Source organism: Panthera tigris, chromosome C2 (genome assembly GCF_018350195.1).
Source record: "Panthera tigris isolate Pti1 chromosome C2, P.tigris_Pti1_mat1.1, whole genome shotgun sequence".
NCBI classification, from domain to species: domain Eukaryota; kingdom Metazoa; phylum Chordata; class Mammalia; order Carnivora; family Felidae; genus Panthera; species Panthera tigris.
The window spans coordinates 127,992,072-128,009,800 of NC_056668.1; the positions used below are offsets into that span (position 1 = coordinate 127,992,072).

The window sequence follows — 17,729 nt, forward strand, 5'->3', positions numbered from 1 at the left end:
CTGTTAATGTCTTTATTTTGCCTTTGCCTTAAAAAATAGTTCTTCTCTGAATACAGTCCTAGACAGTTACTTTGAGCTCTTGGGAGATGTTATTTCATTGTCCTCTTTCTGTGGCTGGTGGATAAGAAGTCATTCAGTCTAATTGTTATTCTTTTGTAGGAAGTCTTTTTCTTTTTTTCTGGCCTTTTTTAATATCTCCTTTTATTTCTTGTATCCTAGAGTTTTACCATGTACTTGTCCTACTTGCAATTCATTGTGCTTTCTAAATTAAGGATTAGTGGGGGGTTTTTGTCTTTTTACTTCATTGTAAAACATTTTTCATCTATTATCACTTTGAATATTGCTTCTTCACCACTCTATATTTTCTAACTGCCATTACTCTGTGTATGGATCGCTTAACCTGCCCTTCTGATTTCATCTTTTTGTCTTTCTGTGATTTATTATGTGTAATTTATTCAGCATTTCCTTTCACATCACTGTTTCTGTTTAGCTATTGCCTAATGTGTTTAACCCATCCATTAAATTTTTTATTTCAATAATTATTTTTTTCAGTTCCTAGAAGTTCTGTTAATAATCTTATTCTGTATTCATGTCTTATTAATTATTTCTTGAAACACATTAAACAATACTGCAGTATTATGAATGGAGGGGAGAAGTAGTTCTCTGTATTGTTCATGCTGCCTAGTTTCTTCATGTCTTTGTGATATTACAAACTCATTAGGCCTCTGGAAATTCTAAGAAGCTTGAAGGTGAGGGTTTGTTCCTCTAGAAAGGGTTCATATTTAAATCTGCCAGAAGTCTAAGGGTTTTCCAACTCAGGACACATCTCAGTTTACTGGCTGGATGTTTTTTGGACCACCAGGCTAGTGTGAATTTGTACTCTTCACCTACTTTGAGGACCCAGCCTATGATAACAAATTCTCAGGAGAGATCTTTTTCCCCCTTGACCCAAAGCCAAAATCAAGTGTATTTGTCATCTCCTTTGCAGGGTAGATTTTTTGTTGTTGTTTGATTGATTTTGGTCTGCATTGTAACTAGACATTTCCCTTTAGGGTTTCTGGGTTTGTTTACTCATTGTGTACTCCACCCCACCTCTAATTTGTGTGAGACCAAAGGCTTAAGTTGTTTCCCTCCACGTGATGTTCCTGAATTCTGAGAATCTAAGTTTCTGGAAAAATAGATTCAGGGTAACCATTAGTTTTAGTAACCACTCAGTGCTCTGGATTCATGATACTACTTCATTTTCAGTCCTTGATTTCTTGCTTTCTTGCAAATTCAGCTCTGCATTTGTACTGATGCCTTTAATATTTTATTCTATATTTTCAAGTGCTTTTAATGAGAGGGTTTTGCATGTCTAGCCTATCATATTTCTAGAAGGGAATTTGCAGCATTTTATCTTTTTCTTTTTTAGCTTTAATTCCAGTGAGTTAACATACAGTGTTATACTAGTTTCATGTATGCAGTATAGTGATTGGACAAGTCCGTATATCACCTGGTGCACTCCTTAATCCCAGTCACCTGTTTAACCCATCCTGCTGATTCACCACCCCTCTCGTAAACACCAGTTCTCTATAATTAAGAATCTGTTTCTTGATTTGTCTTATTTTTTTTTAAGTTTATTTATTTTGAGAGAGCACGAACAGGGAGGGGAGGGGCAGAGAGAGGAAGAGGGAGAGAATCCCAAGCAGGCTCTGCACCACTAGCGCAGAGCCTGACCCAGGGCTCAAACTCACAGATCATGACCTGAACCAAATCAAGAGTTGGAGCCTTAACCGACTGAGCCACCCAGGCGCCCCATCTCTTATTTTTTTTCTTTTTGTCTGTTTGTTTTCTTTCTTAAATTCCACATATGAGTGAAATTATATGGTATTTGCCAGTGACTTATTTTGCTTAGCATTATATTCTGTAGCTTCATCCATGTCATTGCAAGTGGCAAGATTTCCTTCTTTTTGATAGCTGGATAATACTCCATTGTGTGCGTGTGTGTGTGTGTGCGTGCATGTGCGTGTGCACGCACATGCACACACATGAACACGCTACATCTTCTTTATCCATTCATCATTCACTGGACACTTGGGCTGCTTCCATATCTTGTCTGTTGTAAATAATGCTGCTATCAACATAGGGGCTCTGGTATCCCTTTGAATTAGTGCTCTTATATCCTTTGGGTAAATACCTAGTGCGATTGCTGATCATAGGGTAGTTCTATTTTTAACTTTTTGAGGAAACTCCCTACTGTTTTCTACAATGGCTCCACCAGTTTGCATTCCCACCAACAGTGCATGAGGGTTCCCTTTTCTCCACATCCTCACTGACATTTGTTTCTAGTGTTTTTGATTTTAGCCTTTCTGACATGTGAGGTGATAGCACATTGCAGTTTTGATTTGCATTTCCCTGATGATGAGTGATAGTGAGCATCTCTTCATGTGTCTTTTGGCCATCTGGATGCTTTCTTTAAAGAAATGACTGTTCATATCGTCTGCCCATTTTTTAATTGGATTTCTTGCTTTTTGGGTGTTGAATTGTAGAAGTTCTTTATATATTTTGGATACTAACCCTTTACTGGAAAGGTATTTGCAAATATCCTCCCATTTTGTAGGCTGCCTTTTAGTTTTGTTGATTGTTTTCTTCTCTGCAGAAGCTTTTTATTTTGATGTAATATTCCAATAGTTTATTTTTGCTTTTGTTTCTCTTGCCTCAGGAGACCTATCTAGAAAGAAGTTGCTATGGCCAGTGTCAGAGAGGTTACCGTCTGTGTTCTTTTCTAGGAATTTTATCGTTTCAGGTCTCACATTTAGGTCTTTAATCCATTTTTGTGTATGATGTAAGAAAGTGGTCCAATTTCATTCTTTTGCACATTGCCGTCAAGTTTTCCCACACCATTTGTTGAAGAGACTGTCTTTTTCCCATTGGATATTACTTCCTGCTTTGTCAAAGATTAATTAACCACGTAATCATGGGTTTATTTCTGGATTTTCTATTCTGTTCCACTGACCTGTGTGTCTGTTTTTATGCCAGTGCCATACTGTCTTGATGACTATAGCTTTGTAATATAACTTGAAGACTAGAATTGTGATACCTCCAGCTTTTGCTTTTCTTTTTCAGGATTGTGTTGGCTTTTTGGGGTCTTTTGTGGTTTAGAGTTGTTTGTTCTAGTTGTGTGAAAAATGCTGTTGGTATTTTGATGGGAATTGCATTAAATGTGTAGATTGCTTTGGGTAGTATAGACATTTTAACAATGTTCTTTTAGTCCATCAGGGTGGAATGTCTTTCCATTTCTTTGTGTTGTCTTCAGTTTCTTTAATGAGTGTTTTATAGTTTTTGGAGTACAGGTCTTGCACCTTTTTGGTTAGATTTATTCCTCTATTATTATTACTTCTTCCTAGATATCTTATTAAATAGTACTGTTTTCTTAATTTCTCTTTGTGCTGCTTTGTTACTGGTGTATAGAAATGCAACAGATTTCTGTATGCTGATTTTGTGTCCTGCAACTTTACTGAATCTGTTTCTCAGTTCTAGTATTTTTTGGTGGATTCTTTCAGGTTTTCTATATATAGTATCGTGTCATTGGCAGACAGTAAAAGTTTTACTACTTCTTTACTGATTTGGATGCCTTTTATTCCTTTTTATCATCTGATTGCTGTGACTAGGACTTCCAGTACTGTGTTGAATGAAAGTGATGAGAGTTGACACCCTTGTCTTGTTCCTGACCTTTGGGGGAAAGTTCTTAGTTTTTCCCCATTAAGGATGACGTTAGCTGAGTGTTGTTCGTATATGGCCTTTATTATGTTGAGGTATGTTCCCTCTAGACGTACTTTGTTGAGAGTTTTTTCCATCATTGGTGGTTGTACTTTGTCGAATTTTTCTGTGTCTATTGAAATGATCATATGGTTTTCATCCTTTCTCTTGTTGATGTGATATGTTGGTTGATTTGCGAATATTGAACCATCCTTGCATGCCAGGAATAAATCCCACTTGATTATGGTGAAAGATTTTTTGAATGTATTGTTGAATTTGGTTTGCTGATATTTTATTGAAGATTTTGCATCAATACTTAACAGGGTTATTTGGCTTATGGTTTTTGTTTTTTTTTGTTTTTTTTTAGTGGTGTCTTTAGGTGGTTTTGGTATCAGGATAATGCTGGCTCATAGAATGAATTCCGAAGTTGTCCTTCCTTTTCTATTTTTTGGCATAGTTTAAGAAGAATAGGTATTCTCTCTTCTTTAAATATTTAGTAGAACTCACCTGTGAAGCTATCTCATCTTGGGCTTTTGTTTGTTGGGAGTTTTTTAATTACTCATTTAATTTCTTTCCTCGTTACCAGTCCAGTTTTTTTTTCCCCCACACTATTTCTGTTAATGGTATATTGAAAAATTGGTTTTTGTCAGACTATTTGCTTATGCTTTAGTAGTACGTTATGTCAGGAGATCCTCAATTTTCTGGGATGTTTTGGCATAAAAAAGCCGCAAACTGACTCAGCAGTTTTATGCATTATCCTTCAGCCAAGGGTACGTGGTGGAATCAAGTGATTAGTTTCTCAAATCTTCCTTTCTCTGGCAGTTAGTGGTCTACCTACTTTGGAAGGGTTTAATGATAGTGAACCTGACAGAATCCCCAAGCTCCTTAGAATGTAATCAAGTTCTTTATAGTTCTTAAAGCAAAATTAATTTTGAGAGTGCTTACTCAGTATTAGGTTTATCAAGATGTGTTTATTGGGCTCCTAAACAAGATCTGATGGAAAGAAGGATTCTGTTCCAATAAATGGAAAGGACCGCTGTAGAACATGCTAATTTATTCTGAGTCTCTTCATAACTTGAGGGTTTTACTTGCAGCTTCTAAGAACTTAGTATTGCCAGTTTGTTTTTATGTATTTAAAATTCCACATGGTGCAACTACGTGGATGGAACTAGAGGGTATTATGCTAAGCGAAATTAGTCAGAGAAAGACAAATACCATATGACTTCACTCCTGTGAGGACTTTAAGACACAGAACAGATGAACACAAGGGAAGGAAAGCAAAATAACATAAACACAGGGAGGGGGACAAAACATAAGAAACTCTTAAATATGGAGAACAAACAGAGGGTTACTGGAGGGGTTGTGGGAGGGGGGATGGGCTAAATGGCTGAAACAGAGGGTTACTGGAGGGGTTGTGGGAGGGGGGATGGGCTAAATGGCTGAGGGGCTTTAAGGAATGTACTCCTGAAATCATTGTTGCTCTATATGCTAACTAACTTGGATGTAAATTAAAAATAATAAAATAAAATTCCACATGGTTTCCATCTTCCATTTCACCAGCAGGATATAGATATCAAACAACGTTGTTTCTTTTCCCTTCTAGATGTGATTATAAAATAATTATAAATGCAAAAAAAAGTCTTTTTATATTAAGAATAGCTATTTTAAAACAGGGAGGCAAACCGTAAGAGACTCTAAATAGAACAAACTGAGAGTTGATGGAGGGAGGTGTGTGGAGGGATGGGCTAAATGGTTGACAGGCATTAAGGAGGGCACTTGTTCAGATGAACACTAGGTGTTATATGTAAGTGATGAAGCACTAAATTCTATTCCTGAAATGAATACTATGCTATATATTAACTAACTAGAATTTAAATTAAAAAAGTAAAAAGAATAGCTATTTTAAACATTACTTTCCAGGATATTTTCTATTTTCATATTGCCTTTGTGTATCATATCACCTTTGTTTCCTTCTAAGCTTATTCATCCTCACCTATCTCTAAAATTATAAATACACTATTAACCCTTTTTCTTTATATAATGAATCTGAAGTTCAAAGAGTCTCCTGATGTATTGATCAGTAAATGTTCTAGATAAAACTGTGCTTCTTCAGAGTATGAATAAGAGTAATTAAATACTTGTATGAAGTAGGAAAATTTTATTAAGTTTTATTTTATATGGCAATAGTTTAAAAATTACAGTGTTAATGTTGGAGATGAGGATAGAAATGAGAAGGTGGCACTGTAACAGTGTTATGGGTTCTGAAGTCAGACAGCCTTTGATTTATATATCATTTCTGCAGTTAACTGTATGACTTTAGGCAAATTACTTAACTTCTTTAATCCTGAGATTCCTCTTGAAGAAAGGCTATAGATATACTAGTATTATCAACCTCATAGTGTCACGAGCACTAATAACATGTATGTGCTTTACATGTACATGAATAAATGAAGAATCCGTGAATAGCTTCCAGGCTTGTTGAGATCCCATAAAGCAGTGGCAAGCTTGTCTTGTAAAGGACAGGATGGTAAATACTATAGGCTTTGTCAGTCACATTCTGTCTCTGTATGTATTTTATTTTGTTTTGATTATGTTTTTACAACCATTTAAAAATGCAAAAACCATTCTTTTTTTTTTTTTAATGTTTATTTTTGAGAGAGAGAGAGAGCATGAGCAGGGAAAGGGCAGAGAGAGAGGGAGACACAGAATTTGAAGCAGTTTCCAGGCTCTGAGCTGTCGGCACAGAGCCTGACACGGGGCTTGAACCTGCGAACCGTGAGATCATTACCTGAGCCGAAGTCAGATGCTTAACCGCCTGAGCCACCCAGGTGCCCCTAAAAACCATTTTTAACTCACAGGCTGTGAGCCCAGTTTGACCCCTAACCTGTAGTTTGCCAATCCCTGTACATAGCACCACTAGGGTTTCTAAACACCTTACCGAGTTTTGCCCTTTTAAACTTTTAGCCTTGGGGCGCCTGGGTGGCGCAGTCGGTTAAGCGTCCGACTTCAGCCAGGTCACGATCTCGCGGTCCGTGAGTTCGAGCCCCGCGTCAGGCTCTGGGCTGATGGCTCGGAGCCTGGAGCCTGTTTCCGATTCTGTGTCTCCCTCTCTCTCTGCCCCTCCCCCGTTCATGCTCTGTCTCTCTCTGTCCCAAAAATAAATAAGAAACGTTGAAAAAAAAAATTAAAAAAAAATAAAAATAAAAATAAACTTTTAGCCTTGATTTGACAATGTTTATTGTGTATTAGGTATTACATATTTTAGTTTCTGACATTTATGTTTTTATACACCTGTTGTTTTTTTTCCTACCCATCTATAAGCAAACTTGACTCTAAAATGAAATAGTTGAGACCATTTGCTTGGGTTCTTAATCAGTTCTCTTAAATCCATATAGTAGCTAAGTAGCTGCAATTTTAATATGGAAATTTTAGGAGTTTACTTCTGTTTTTTCCTTAATGATATTTTCTCAATTCTGTTGTGAATTATTAAAACAAGTTTTGGAACTGAGATAGGCCCAGTTACTGGAGCTTCAAAATTTTCAACTAATTGGGAGTTTCTAGTATAGTAGGAACATTTAGAACAGTAACATGATTGCTGTTATCATTCCGAAGGTGGAAATAGTGACAATACTCTTGGTAACCAAGAGGATGGGTTCATATCTTTTCTTCATTGTGTACTTACCAAGCCTTAATTTTTGAAGTGTGGTCACAATTCTCAGGCTCCCTGTTACCTTTATATCTGGTAGAATACATTTCTTTGTCTCTTTCAGTTGAAGCTGCCAAGTCTGAAGTTGAGCCCTTTAATGACTCTACTCATATTTCCCTGCAAGAAGAAAACCAGTCTTCTGTCACTCATTGCCATCCTGACACTTCTACAATTACTGAGGAAGGTTTATTTAGCCAAAAGAGTTTCCTTGTTGTGGGTTTTAGTAGTGAAAATGAATCTAATATTGCAAACGTCATAAGAGAAAATGCTGGAAAAATTGTCTCCCTTCAGAGCAGAATTGTTGCTGATTATGCTGTGGTTCCTCTGCTGGGGTGTGAAGTAGAAGCAACTGTAGGAGAAGTCGTTACAAATACGTGGCTGGTAAGAAAACCCTGGAGTAGTTGAAATGTGTGGAAGGATGTCAGATGCGAAGGATGTCAGATGCCGGAAGTGTTCATGTGTATTTCCTAGGCAGTGCAGTGCAGTTTAGGTATATTGGTATTTATGTTTGAACAGTTTAGATTTTGCTTTTAGCAAAAGAAATTCTAAGATCTGAAAATGTGCAAGCTTCTTGGTCCTGGTCCTGGTACAGTAGAGCTTATTGTTTCCTTGGGGCCACAAGAGCAGCTTTCCTTCTAAGAAAGTTATTCCAGGTCATCTTGTACTGGTTCAGTCTTCCCTGTTTTCTCACAACCAAAGCATGACAGGCACTTTTGTATTGTTGCTTGTTACTGGCTGAACACTGGTAACTTCACCAATTTTTTTTAAGTTTACAAGAATTTAAAAAATTTATAAACTAATACTTCGGAAGACATTAAATTTAAAGCAATATTTCCTAATTTTGATGATAAACCTGACTGATCTTAATATCCTATATAATTTGATTTTTTTTAATTATAATTTGGAATATATTGAGAATGAGCATACACAAGGTTATATTAAAGTAAAAGGGCTTTTCATCTAAACTAAAATTACTGCTGTAACTAACCCAGTATTAACCACTGGTTGCTCATTTCAGGTTGCTGTTATTGTTTCTCTTGTTTTTAAAAGGTAACTTGCATAGACTATCAGACTTTAATTGATCCGAAGTCAAATCCTCTCTTTGTGCCAGTCTCAGTAATGGCAGGAATGACTCCTTTAGAGGATTGTGTTATTTCATTCAGCCAGTGTGCAGGAGCAGAAAAAGATTCGTTGATATTCTTAGCAAAACGCCTTGGAGCAAGGTATGAGGTATTTTTCACGCACCTACTATCATGGTGTACCTTTTATGCTTTTGACTTAATTGGTGAATATTCAAATTGGAATTAGGCTGAGTGTCTTTATAATATTTATGGGAATTATGTAGTGTACCTGCGTGATGGTTCAGGGTTACTAGATGGATTCCTGGCAGATGTTAAGATCACGGGCATTAATGCTTACCTACCAGGAAAGGGAAAATCTAAAGCTGATACAAGGGCCATTATTGAATATTACACATCTAAGCATTATTCCCTTCCATGTACCATATGGATGATTGATTCTTTTTCAGTAATTCTTAGGAAGGGAAAAAAAAAAAACTTAAAAGTTACTTCCAAAATCCATATGAGCCCAACCCCTAAGTGAACTTTAAGTGGTGGCTGTTTTAAAAGGAAGTACCAAACTGTTATATATATGGTAAATGTAAATGGACTAAACTTTTATATTAAAAGTTCTTTTGTCTCTCAAAAACAAAAAGAAATTTTTTAAAAAAAGTTCTTTTAGGTTAGATCTTGAAGCAACACTTAAAATGATTTTAAACAGGAGACATACCTAAAACAAATTGATTTGAGAACATCTCAGAAAAAAAAAAAAAGATGGGCAAAGGTATGTCAAAGAAATGCAAACAGAAAGAAGGGGTTGCAGTTCTAATGTCAGACAAGTTTGGGTTCAATTAAAAAGGTGTTAAATAAGAAAAAGAATAGCACCGTAAGTAAAGAGCTATTTACACTGAAGGTTTTATTTACACACACACACACACACACACACACACACACACACACACCACAAAGAACATGACTGTCATGCATAAGACAAAACTTAGGAGATAGGAGGTGGAATCAACAGGAATACATGACTTGTAGGAGACTTTAACTCTCATCTTTTACTTCATGACAGGTCAAATAGAAAACAGGGAAAGATCTAGATTTCAGTAGCATAGTCCCCTATCCTGAAAAAGTGAATATACCTTTTCCAGTGCCTGTGAACACTTATAAACATTGTCTGTGAAATTGGCCACAAAGAAAACCTCAGTAAATTTCCTAAACTAGAAAGAGCACAGACCATATTCTCTAATCACAGTGCAAAAAGATTAGAAATGAGTAGTAGAAATAGAAAATGAAAAGATCTTATTAACTGGACATTTTAGAACTGTTTTTCATAACTCTTGGTTCCAAGAGGAATTCAAAACCATTTATATACCTAGAAATCATTATCAATCGAATGGTAATAAGTAATTCCAGTGCCTAGATTGTGATGTTAAAAATACCATTTCCCACTAAAAGAAATTAAAATGTAAAGAAATGATTAAGTTCACAAAAGGTGCCAGTAAGTCTGGAATATGGTCAGACCAGATAGCAAAGACTACTAAGGAAGTTGTGTGCAAAGGACCTCCACTAGCCAAAGACAGGAAAATTTATGTGTCACCAGAGATCATAATGGCAGTGGATGCAAACACTTCAAATAATATTAAATGAAGACTTTATAATGACACCAAAGAAAGCTAATTGGTCATGTTGAAAGATGCTAGGAAACCAGCTCTTTTTTCTTTCTTTCTTTCTTTCTTTCTTTCTTTCTTTCTTTCTTTCTTTCTTTCTTTCTTTTTTTTTTGTGAGAGAGAGAGAAATGAGGGTTACTCGATGTGGGGCTTGGGCTCACCTGAAGCAGGACCAGCTCATTATTTTGAAAGTGTTAGATAAAGAGAAAGGATCAAGTATTTATCCAGTCTTTCCTATGTAATCGGTATCTAGAGTACCATAATAACGGATAAGAGAGTTTCCCTTTCAGAGGTATTCCAACAAATAAATGAAGGGTAGGGTTATAACTCATAATATCATATATGATATATATGATAGCATCGAGCCTTGAAAATCAGTAATCACATAATAAAGAGGAAAACAGACATTATATGTCTCTTAATGTAGAGCATAGTGCCACCTTGAAGTGGCCTTACCACAGTGATGTGACGTCAGTCTGATGAAGCCTCTAGATTCAACTACTGATTCATAGGAAGTAGGAGAGTAGTATGTTAAACTAGAGCATAGAATGCAGTCAGCAAAATCAGACTTGGAGATAACCTTATGTTATAAATAATACAGTGTCTTCACAAATATACATTAAGAGGATAGGGAAAAGGACGAATCCTATAAGCTAAAAGACCAAAACAAGCAAACAAACATGTAGGGTGCCTGCGTGGCTCAGTCAATTTAGCATTAAGACTCTTTGATTTCAGCTCAGGTCATGATCTCACAGTTCATGAGGTCAAGCCCCATGTTGGGCTCTGTGCTGACAGTGTGGAGCCTGCTTGGGATTCTCATTCTCTCTCTCTCTGCCCCTCCTCTGCTTGCGCACTCGCTCGCTCTCTCTCCCTCTCTCTCTCAAAAATAAACTTTACTTATATAGATGTAGTGTTTAAGGATGCACTCTGTGATAAAACCTAGAAGGTAAAGAGTGATTACCATAAATATCCAAATAGTGGCTACTGTTATTAAGAAGGGAGGGATGGTGGGGTTGTAATTGAGTAAGGGACATGTTGGAAAGGTTCTGGAGTGGCTGGTAAGATTCTGTCATCTGATGTAGGTGGTAGATACAAGGGTTTTCACCTTATAATAATGCTCTAAATTATATATTTCCTTTTTTGTTGTGTCCTGCATTTGAATTATACTAAACAATAAAAAACGTTTAAAAAAACCCTGAAGTTGCATGGGGTGCGTAGGAGGCTCAGTCAGTTAAGCATCCAACTTCGGCTCAGGTCATGATCTCACGGTGCCTGGGTTCGAGCCCCACGTCGGGCTCTGTGCTGAGAGCCATGAACCTGGAGCCTGCTTTGGATTCTTTGTCTTCCTTTCTCTGCCACTCCTCCACTTGTGCGCGTGCACGCGCTCTCTCTCTCTCTCTCTCTCTCAAAAATGCATAAATACTAAAAACAAAACCCTGAAGTTGTAGAAAATCTAGAAAGTAACAATAGCAAAAGAATGAGATCAGACTCCATGGGGTAGACCAAAGCAATACTCAGAGAAAAATGCAGTAAAATGGCTATGTAGGAAACTAATACACAGAAACCATTGACATTCATACAACCAGTTAGAAAAGCTAATGAAAGCTAAGGTTACAATGAGAGATAAAATACCAACAGATTTAACATGAAACTTGGAAGACTTATAGAAGCTTAGAAAACTCTATTAAGGGAACAATAGAAAAGATACACATGTTCTTGGAAAGAAGATTATAAAGTTTCTATTTCCCCTACATTGATATATAAATTTAACATCCCAGTAAAAGTGCCATCCAAAGTTTTTAGGGAGGGCAATAAGCAAGCATTCTTAATTTCATTAGAAAAGGTTAGAAGCAGAAAAGTTGTGAGCACACATTGGTCTCTGTGCTGGGCATGGAGCCTGCTTGGGATTCTCTCTTTACCTCTCTCTCTCTCTGCCCTATCCCGCCCAAAAATAAATAAACATTTTTTTAAAAGGGTATCAAATGAGATTATGTGTGAAGATGCTTTGGGAAGACATAGTGAGCTAGAAAGATGAGCAGTCAGTTAAGCATCCAACTGTTATTCATAACCTTTCTATGCTCCCTAGTTCCATGCCTCCTTTTGGGAAGAAAGGCCAAGGTGGGTAGGTGAGACTAAGGAGGTAATTTTCCTGGTTAGTTCTTGAAAGTCTAGTTTAATTTGCTAATGTTATTATAAAAAGTTTTATTGTAGCAATGCATTTTTACCTTAGAGTAAGCATTTGTAAGAGGATTCTTAAGTGTATCAAATTTTTATCAGCAAGTATGATCTTAGAACGGTAACAACAGTTGTATTAGAAACTTTCTTCTTAGTTTGCACACTAGTTGTATATATGACCATTTGCTTTTATTTAAATATACTTTTCAGCGTTCAAGAATACTTTGTTCGCAAATCCAATGCAAAGAAAGGCATGTTTGCCAGTACACATCTTGTATTGAAGGAACCAGGTGGTTCTAAATATGAAGCTGCCAAGAAGTGGAATTTACCGGCAGTCAACATATCATGGCTATTGGAGACTGCTAGAACGGGAAAGAGAGCAAGTGAAAGCCATTTTCTGATTGAAAAGTCAACTAAAGAAGGTTAGTACTTTTGTTCTTTTGTATGTATTTTTACAATTTGATGGTTCCTGGAATATGAATGTGCCAAAGCTTGTTTTTAGGAAAGTTCATTGAGTTTTGCTTTTCACATCGCGTGTAGTGCATATGATGTTGAACATTCCTTATCGGTTGGCAAAATAAACATGTTCATAGCACAGATGTTTAATTTGTATCTGCTCTCCACTGTAGGTACTTTCTGAAAGCTGGAAGATACAAAACAACCTTCTAGCGATCTAGGGTCTCAACATTTGAAGCCTTAAGATGTGGGCTCGGATCCCATTTACTGTTCCTTCTGTGGCTCACACTGACTATAATTCATGTGCTCTCTCTTCCTCTCCTCTTCGGACTTTTACATCTTTTCTCTAGCCTACTTCGTGCTTACCTCTTCATCCTTATCTTTCAGTTCTCAGCTGGAATGTCACTTTCCCTGGGAAACTTCCCTTAATCCACCAAGTACAGCCTTTGGCCAAAACTCCCTTCATTATGCCTTTTATACTTCTTATCCCAATATCCTAATTCTAGTTTGCTTTTGTGTCTTCCCACTCATTATAAGCTCTGAAAGGGCAAAAAATATGCATGTCTTGTGCATTATATATTTTTCCTTGGCTAGCACTGGGCTGGCATGGCCTAGCCATCTAATTGTTTTTGTTAAATATTGAAAAAAGATAAGCGGATGGAAAGACACAGTAGCTTCTCTTCTAAGGTGATGGCATCTCTGTGCAAACTTCAGGGTCAAATCAGTATCTTGGGATTAGCTCTCAGAGCCATTACTTACCCATACAGACTGGAAATTTTACAACTGAGGCAAAGTGATGTTTAGGACATATTAAGATTTCACTAAGGACTTTCCAAAAACTCCACTTTATTTGTTAACTCAGAGTACACATAATTGGGATTTTTTTTTTTTTTAACTCTGCCATTGACTTAAGATGACACTTAGATAATTTTTGGCAAATTGTGAGCTTTATTGAGAATATTTCAAGTTAAACAAGATGAAATAGAAAATTTCATTAATTGTTTCAGCTGATGTGCTTTGTCTAATTCAACATAGATTTTAATACATCATTTTGTTTTGTTTTGTTTTGTTTTTGAAAAGTGGGCATATGGGGTCACTTGGATGGTTCAGTCTGTTAAGCGTCCAGCTTCAGCTCAGGCCATGATCGCACAGTTTGCGCATTCAAGCCCCATGTCGGGCTCAGCACTCTCTGCCCCTCCCTCTCTCCCTGTCTCTCTGCCCCTTCCCCCCCCCCACACTTTATTTTTCTCTAAAAATAAACGTTTAAAAAGTGGGTATATATAACTTTGTGGTTTAAAGTATACTTGAGAATTCATGTGAAAACTAACAAGGTATAAAAGATCACTTCAGGTGTGTCTCTTTAGAGACAGGTGATGACATTAGTGGCTTACATTTGTTTCTTTTCGTTTTAAATCTCTAGAACAAGGTTTGGAAACTGAAATAACAAACAGGGTGAACGTAAGCCCAGATACTGCAGAGCATCCTGTCACACACCTGGACACTCACAGGAAAACAGCCGTTACACCTTTAGATATGAACAGCTTTCAGAGTAAAGCTTTCCATGCCGTGATCTCCCAACACACCAAACAAGTGTCTGTGTCCCCACCAGTAGGACAGCCACTTCAGAAGGAGCCCTCCTTGCATCTGGATACACCATCAAAATTTCTGTCCAAAGACAAACTCTTCAAGCCTTCCTTTGATGTGAAGGTAACGTTCATAGAAAATGGTCCTGGAGTTAACAATTTCATAGTGTATAAAGTTAAAGCTCCAAATTCTGCATCACCTCTAAAGTTTGTAGTAGTAAGTTTTGTAGAGATATTGGAAGGTAGATTCATGTTATTGAGTCCCACCGTATACTCAGGGTTGAGATAACAACTGGAGGTAAAATGGTGTGAAATCAGGACTGGGTTCAAGTCCTAGATCTGTCATGAACAGTGTGACTCTAGACAGATCATTTGGCATATCCAAGCATAGGTTTTTTTCTTTTGTACAAAGAGAATATCACTTGCCCTGAAAACTCACAGATTTATCATAGGATCAAATGAAATGGTGTGATGAAATAATTTTATAAATCCTATAAACACATTGCTACTTATGTTTCAATTCTAGCAGTGCACTTGGTGCTTGCTTTCTGAGAATGTGTCTATTACCACCTTATTTTGCAGTCCTTTCCCTTGAAAAGATGAGTTAAATCTGCTTCTTGGTTTGATCTCCTGAGCACTTGGAGTATGACACCCTTTCTAAAAAAAATTCATGCACAAATCAAGAGCTCATTTGACAATAATTGGTTTCCTTTTATTCCCCAAAGATGATTTTCTTTGTTATTCCTTTAACAGCTGTTGGCCTTTCAAGTGGCTATTCCAATCGTTGTTTATGATTTTTTACTTTTTATCTATGAACCTTTGCACAAGTATAGTTATTACTCATATATTAGAGTTTGCTGATAGGGTATTAAGAAACAACATTCTAATAATTTTTACTGGTGCGTTTTGGAGTAGGCTTATAAAGTTTACAGGTTGTTCATCTTCAGAAAATAAATATGCATTGATATTTGGACAATTTTCACCAAGCAAAACCTTTGCTGAGATCTCTTCTAAAGTAACATTTTGTACTGTGATTAGCACTGCTTGTTATGCCTTAAGAAATAGAGGAAAACCACTGGTTTGATATCTGAGATCTAGAATCAGGCCTCTGCTTTGTTTCCTACTTCTTTCAGCCTCTTTAGGCTCCATCATCCCCATCTATAAAATCATGAGGTATATTTAGATGGTCTCTCAGGTCTTATAGCTCACAGATTCTTTGAATAGTAAATGAAATGTTATTAGTAGGCAAGACAATAGAAGAAATATTCCCAGTCATTGAGACGATTCTTCTTTAGATACCTTTCAGAAAGGTACAAAACACACTCAAAGGTTTTATTGTTTAGAGTCATAGTTTACTTAGCAATGTTTTTCTCTTTTTTGGGGCGGGGGGGAGGTTTGGTGGTTTTTGGTGATAAAATAGTGCTTCATCTTAAAATCAGTGGTTCTTCACATTGACGTAACATGGTATATTGAAATTGTTGCTCTGAAAACAGAAGAGCCCATGGAATAATTACAAAATTGAACATATGTTAGGCCTCACATTTTAAAAATCTCCTATATAAACTTAACTTTTAATTGATATACATCAGAAAAGTACAACAAATGTGCTGCTAAACGAAGTCAGAGTTAACAGCTGGGAGGCCACTGTATATGTTCAGAAAGAGATCACTGCCAATGCCATAGAGCCTTCCTCATGCTGCTCCTCCTTACTGTTTTCTCCTTACTTCTAACACTGTAGCTTTGTTATGCTTGTTTTTGACTCTTAAATATGTCGAATTATAATATGTATTCTTTTGAATAATTTTTTTCCTTGAGCCTTCACTTGAAAGCTGTGTCCATTTCCCTGTAACTGCATTTCATTGATTTCATAGGTGTGTAACATTCCATTATATGGACATGCCACAATTTACATATCCATTCCACTGTTGGTGAGCATTTAGGTGGCTGCTAGATTTTTGGTGTTACATAATGTGGACATTCTTGTGCATGTCTCTTGGAATATGTGTGCATGCATTTCTTTTTGATATATGCCTAAAAGTGAAATTGCTGGGTCATATTTCAACTTGAGGGGAGACTGACAAACTGTCAAAGTGGTATACCAGTTTATACTCCTACTAGTAATGTTTGAAGCACCCAGCATTCCCCATCCTTGCCAGCGAGGAATTATAAGTTGAGGTTTTTCTAACTTTTCACTTGGAAATAATTTCTAACTTACAAAAAGTTGCAAAATGAAAATACTAGAAGGAATACTCATATACCAATTGTTCAGAAATGGAGTTTTCATTACTTTCCAAATGGAAAGACTTTGTTTTTAATTTCTTATTACATTGTGATCAGAGTGTTTATTTCTGTTTCATAGAACTTACTGATTTTTTATGTGTATTCCCTGTCATATCAGTATATAATAACATTTCTTGATTTTTGAGAACATTTTGTGAGAAGATATATTCTCTATCAGGGATAGTTTTTGCTACACACACACACACACACACACACACACGTATACACGTATACACACACATACATATATACACACACACACACACACACATATACACAAACACACACCCCTGAAGATCAGACTTTACTGATTATGTTGTTTAGTTAGATCCTTTATAGTCTCTCCTAAATTTTTTCATTTAACCCATCTCATAAGTGGTATTTTCAGGTTTCCTAATATGGCGTGTTTCTTTTTTTTTCTTGCATCACATGTGGTTTTGTTTTAGATAGGTGATTGCTATGTTAATTAGTACATAGATATTTGTAACTGTTGGTGTAACTTGGAATGTGTCCTTTGTCTCATTTAACACTTTTTGGCTTGTGAAGTCTACTTTGGTATCAGGATTTCAGTCCCCGCTGTTTTATTTTCTTTGCCTTATAAATCTGTGCGTTCCTTTATTTTGGCCTCTTTGGATTGCTGTGTTTTAAATGTAGAATTAAGCATAGAACTGAGTTTTGCTTTATGAGCCATTTTGAAAATTATTCTCTTTCAACTGAGGGACCTAAGCCCTTTCACATTTAATATGATTTATATTTGGTCTCAATTCTGTCATATGTTGTAATTATTTTATATCACGTATGTGTGTATACTGTGTGTTTCTTCACATATTGTGTCCTCTGTTTTGGGATTTTTTTTTTTTTCTTTTCATATTTAGGAAAGGATTTGTTAGTTTTATTCTTATGGGGCCCTTAAGCCCCCTTCTTACTTAACCTTTTGTCAGTTTTAAATTATGTTTTGACCCCTACTTATTGCATCTGTTGCAGTCAATGATCTTATTCTGTTTCTCCATTTTCTCTCTTCCACTGTTTTTAGTTATGTTTTTCTACTTTGTGAGGAAAT

General features: G+C 36.4%; 1 protein-coding gene across 4 annotated transcripts in view; it reads left to right on the forward strand.

Annotated features, from left to right (window-relative positions):
- TOPBP1 (DNA topoisomerase II binding protein 1) overlaps window positions 1-17,729 on the forward strand; it is a 61,902-nt gene that overhangs the window by 13,324 nt on the left and 30,849 nt on the right. For all 4 annotated transcript variants that reach the window (XM_007087395.3, XM_042999130.1, XM_015539923.2 and 1 more), the window contains 4 exons: window positions 7,509-7,825; window positions 8,495-8,667; window positions 12,561-12,772; window positions 14,227-14,513. In XM_007087395.3, coding sequence (XP_007087457.1) covers window positions 7,509-7,825; window positions 8,495-8,667; window positions 12,561-12,772; window positions 14,227-14,513 — 989 coding nt within the window. The remainder of the gene's footprint in view (window positions 1-7,508; window positions 7,826-8,494; window positions 8,668-12,560; window positions 12,773-14,226; window positions 14,514-17,729) is intronic.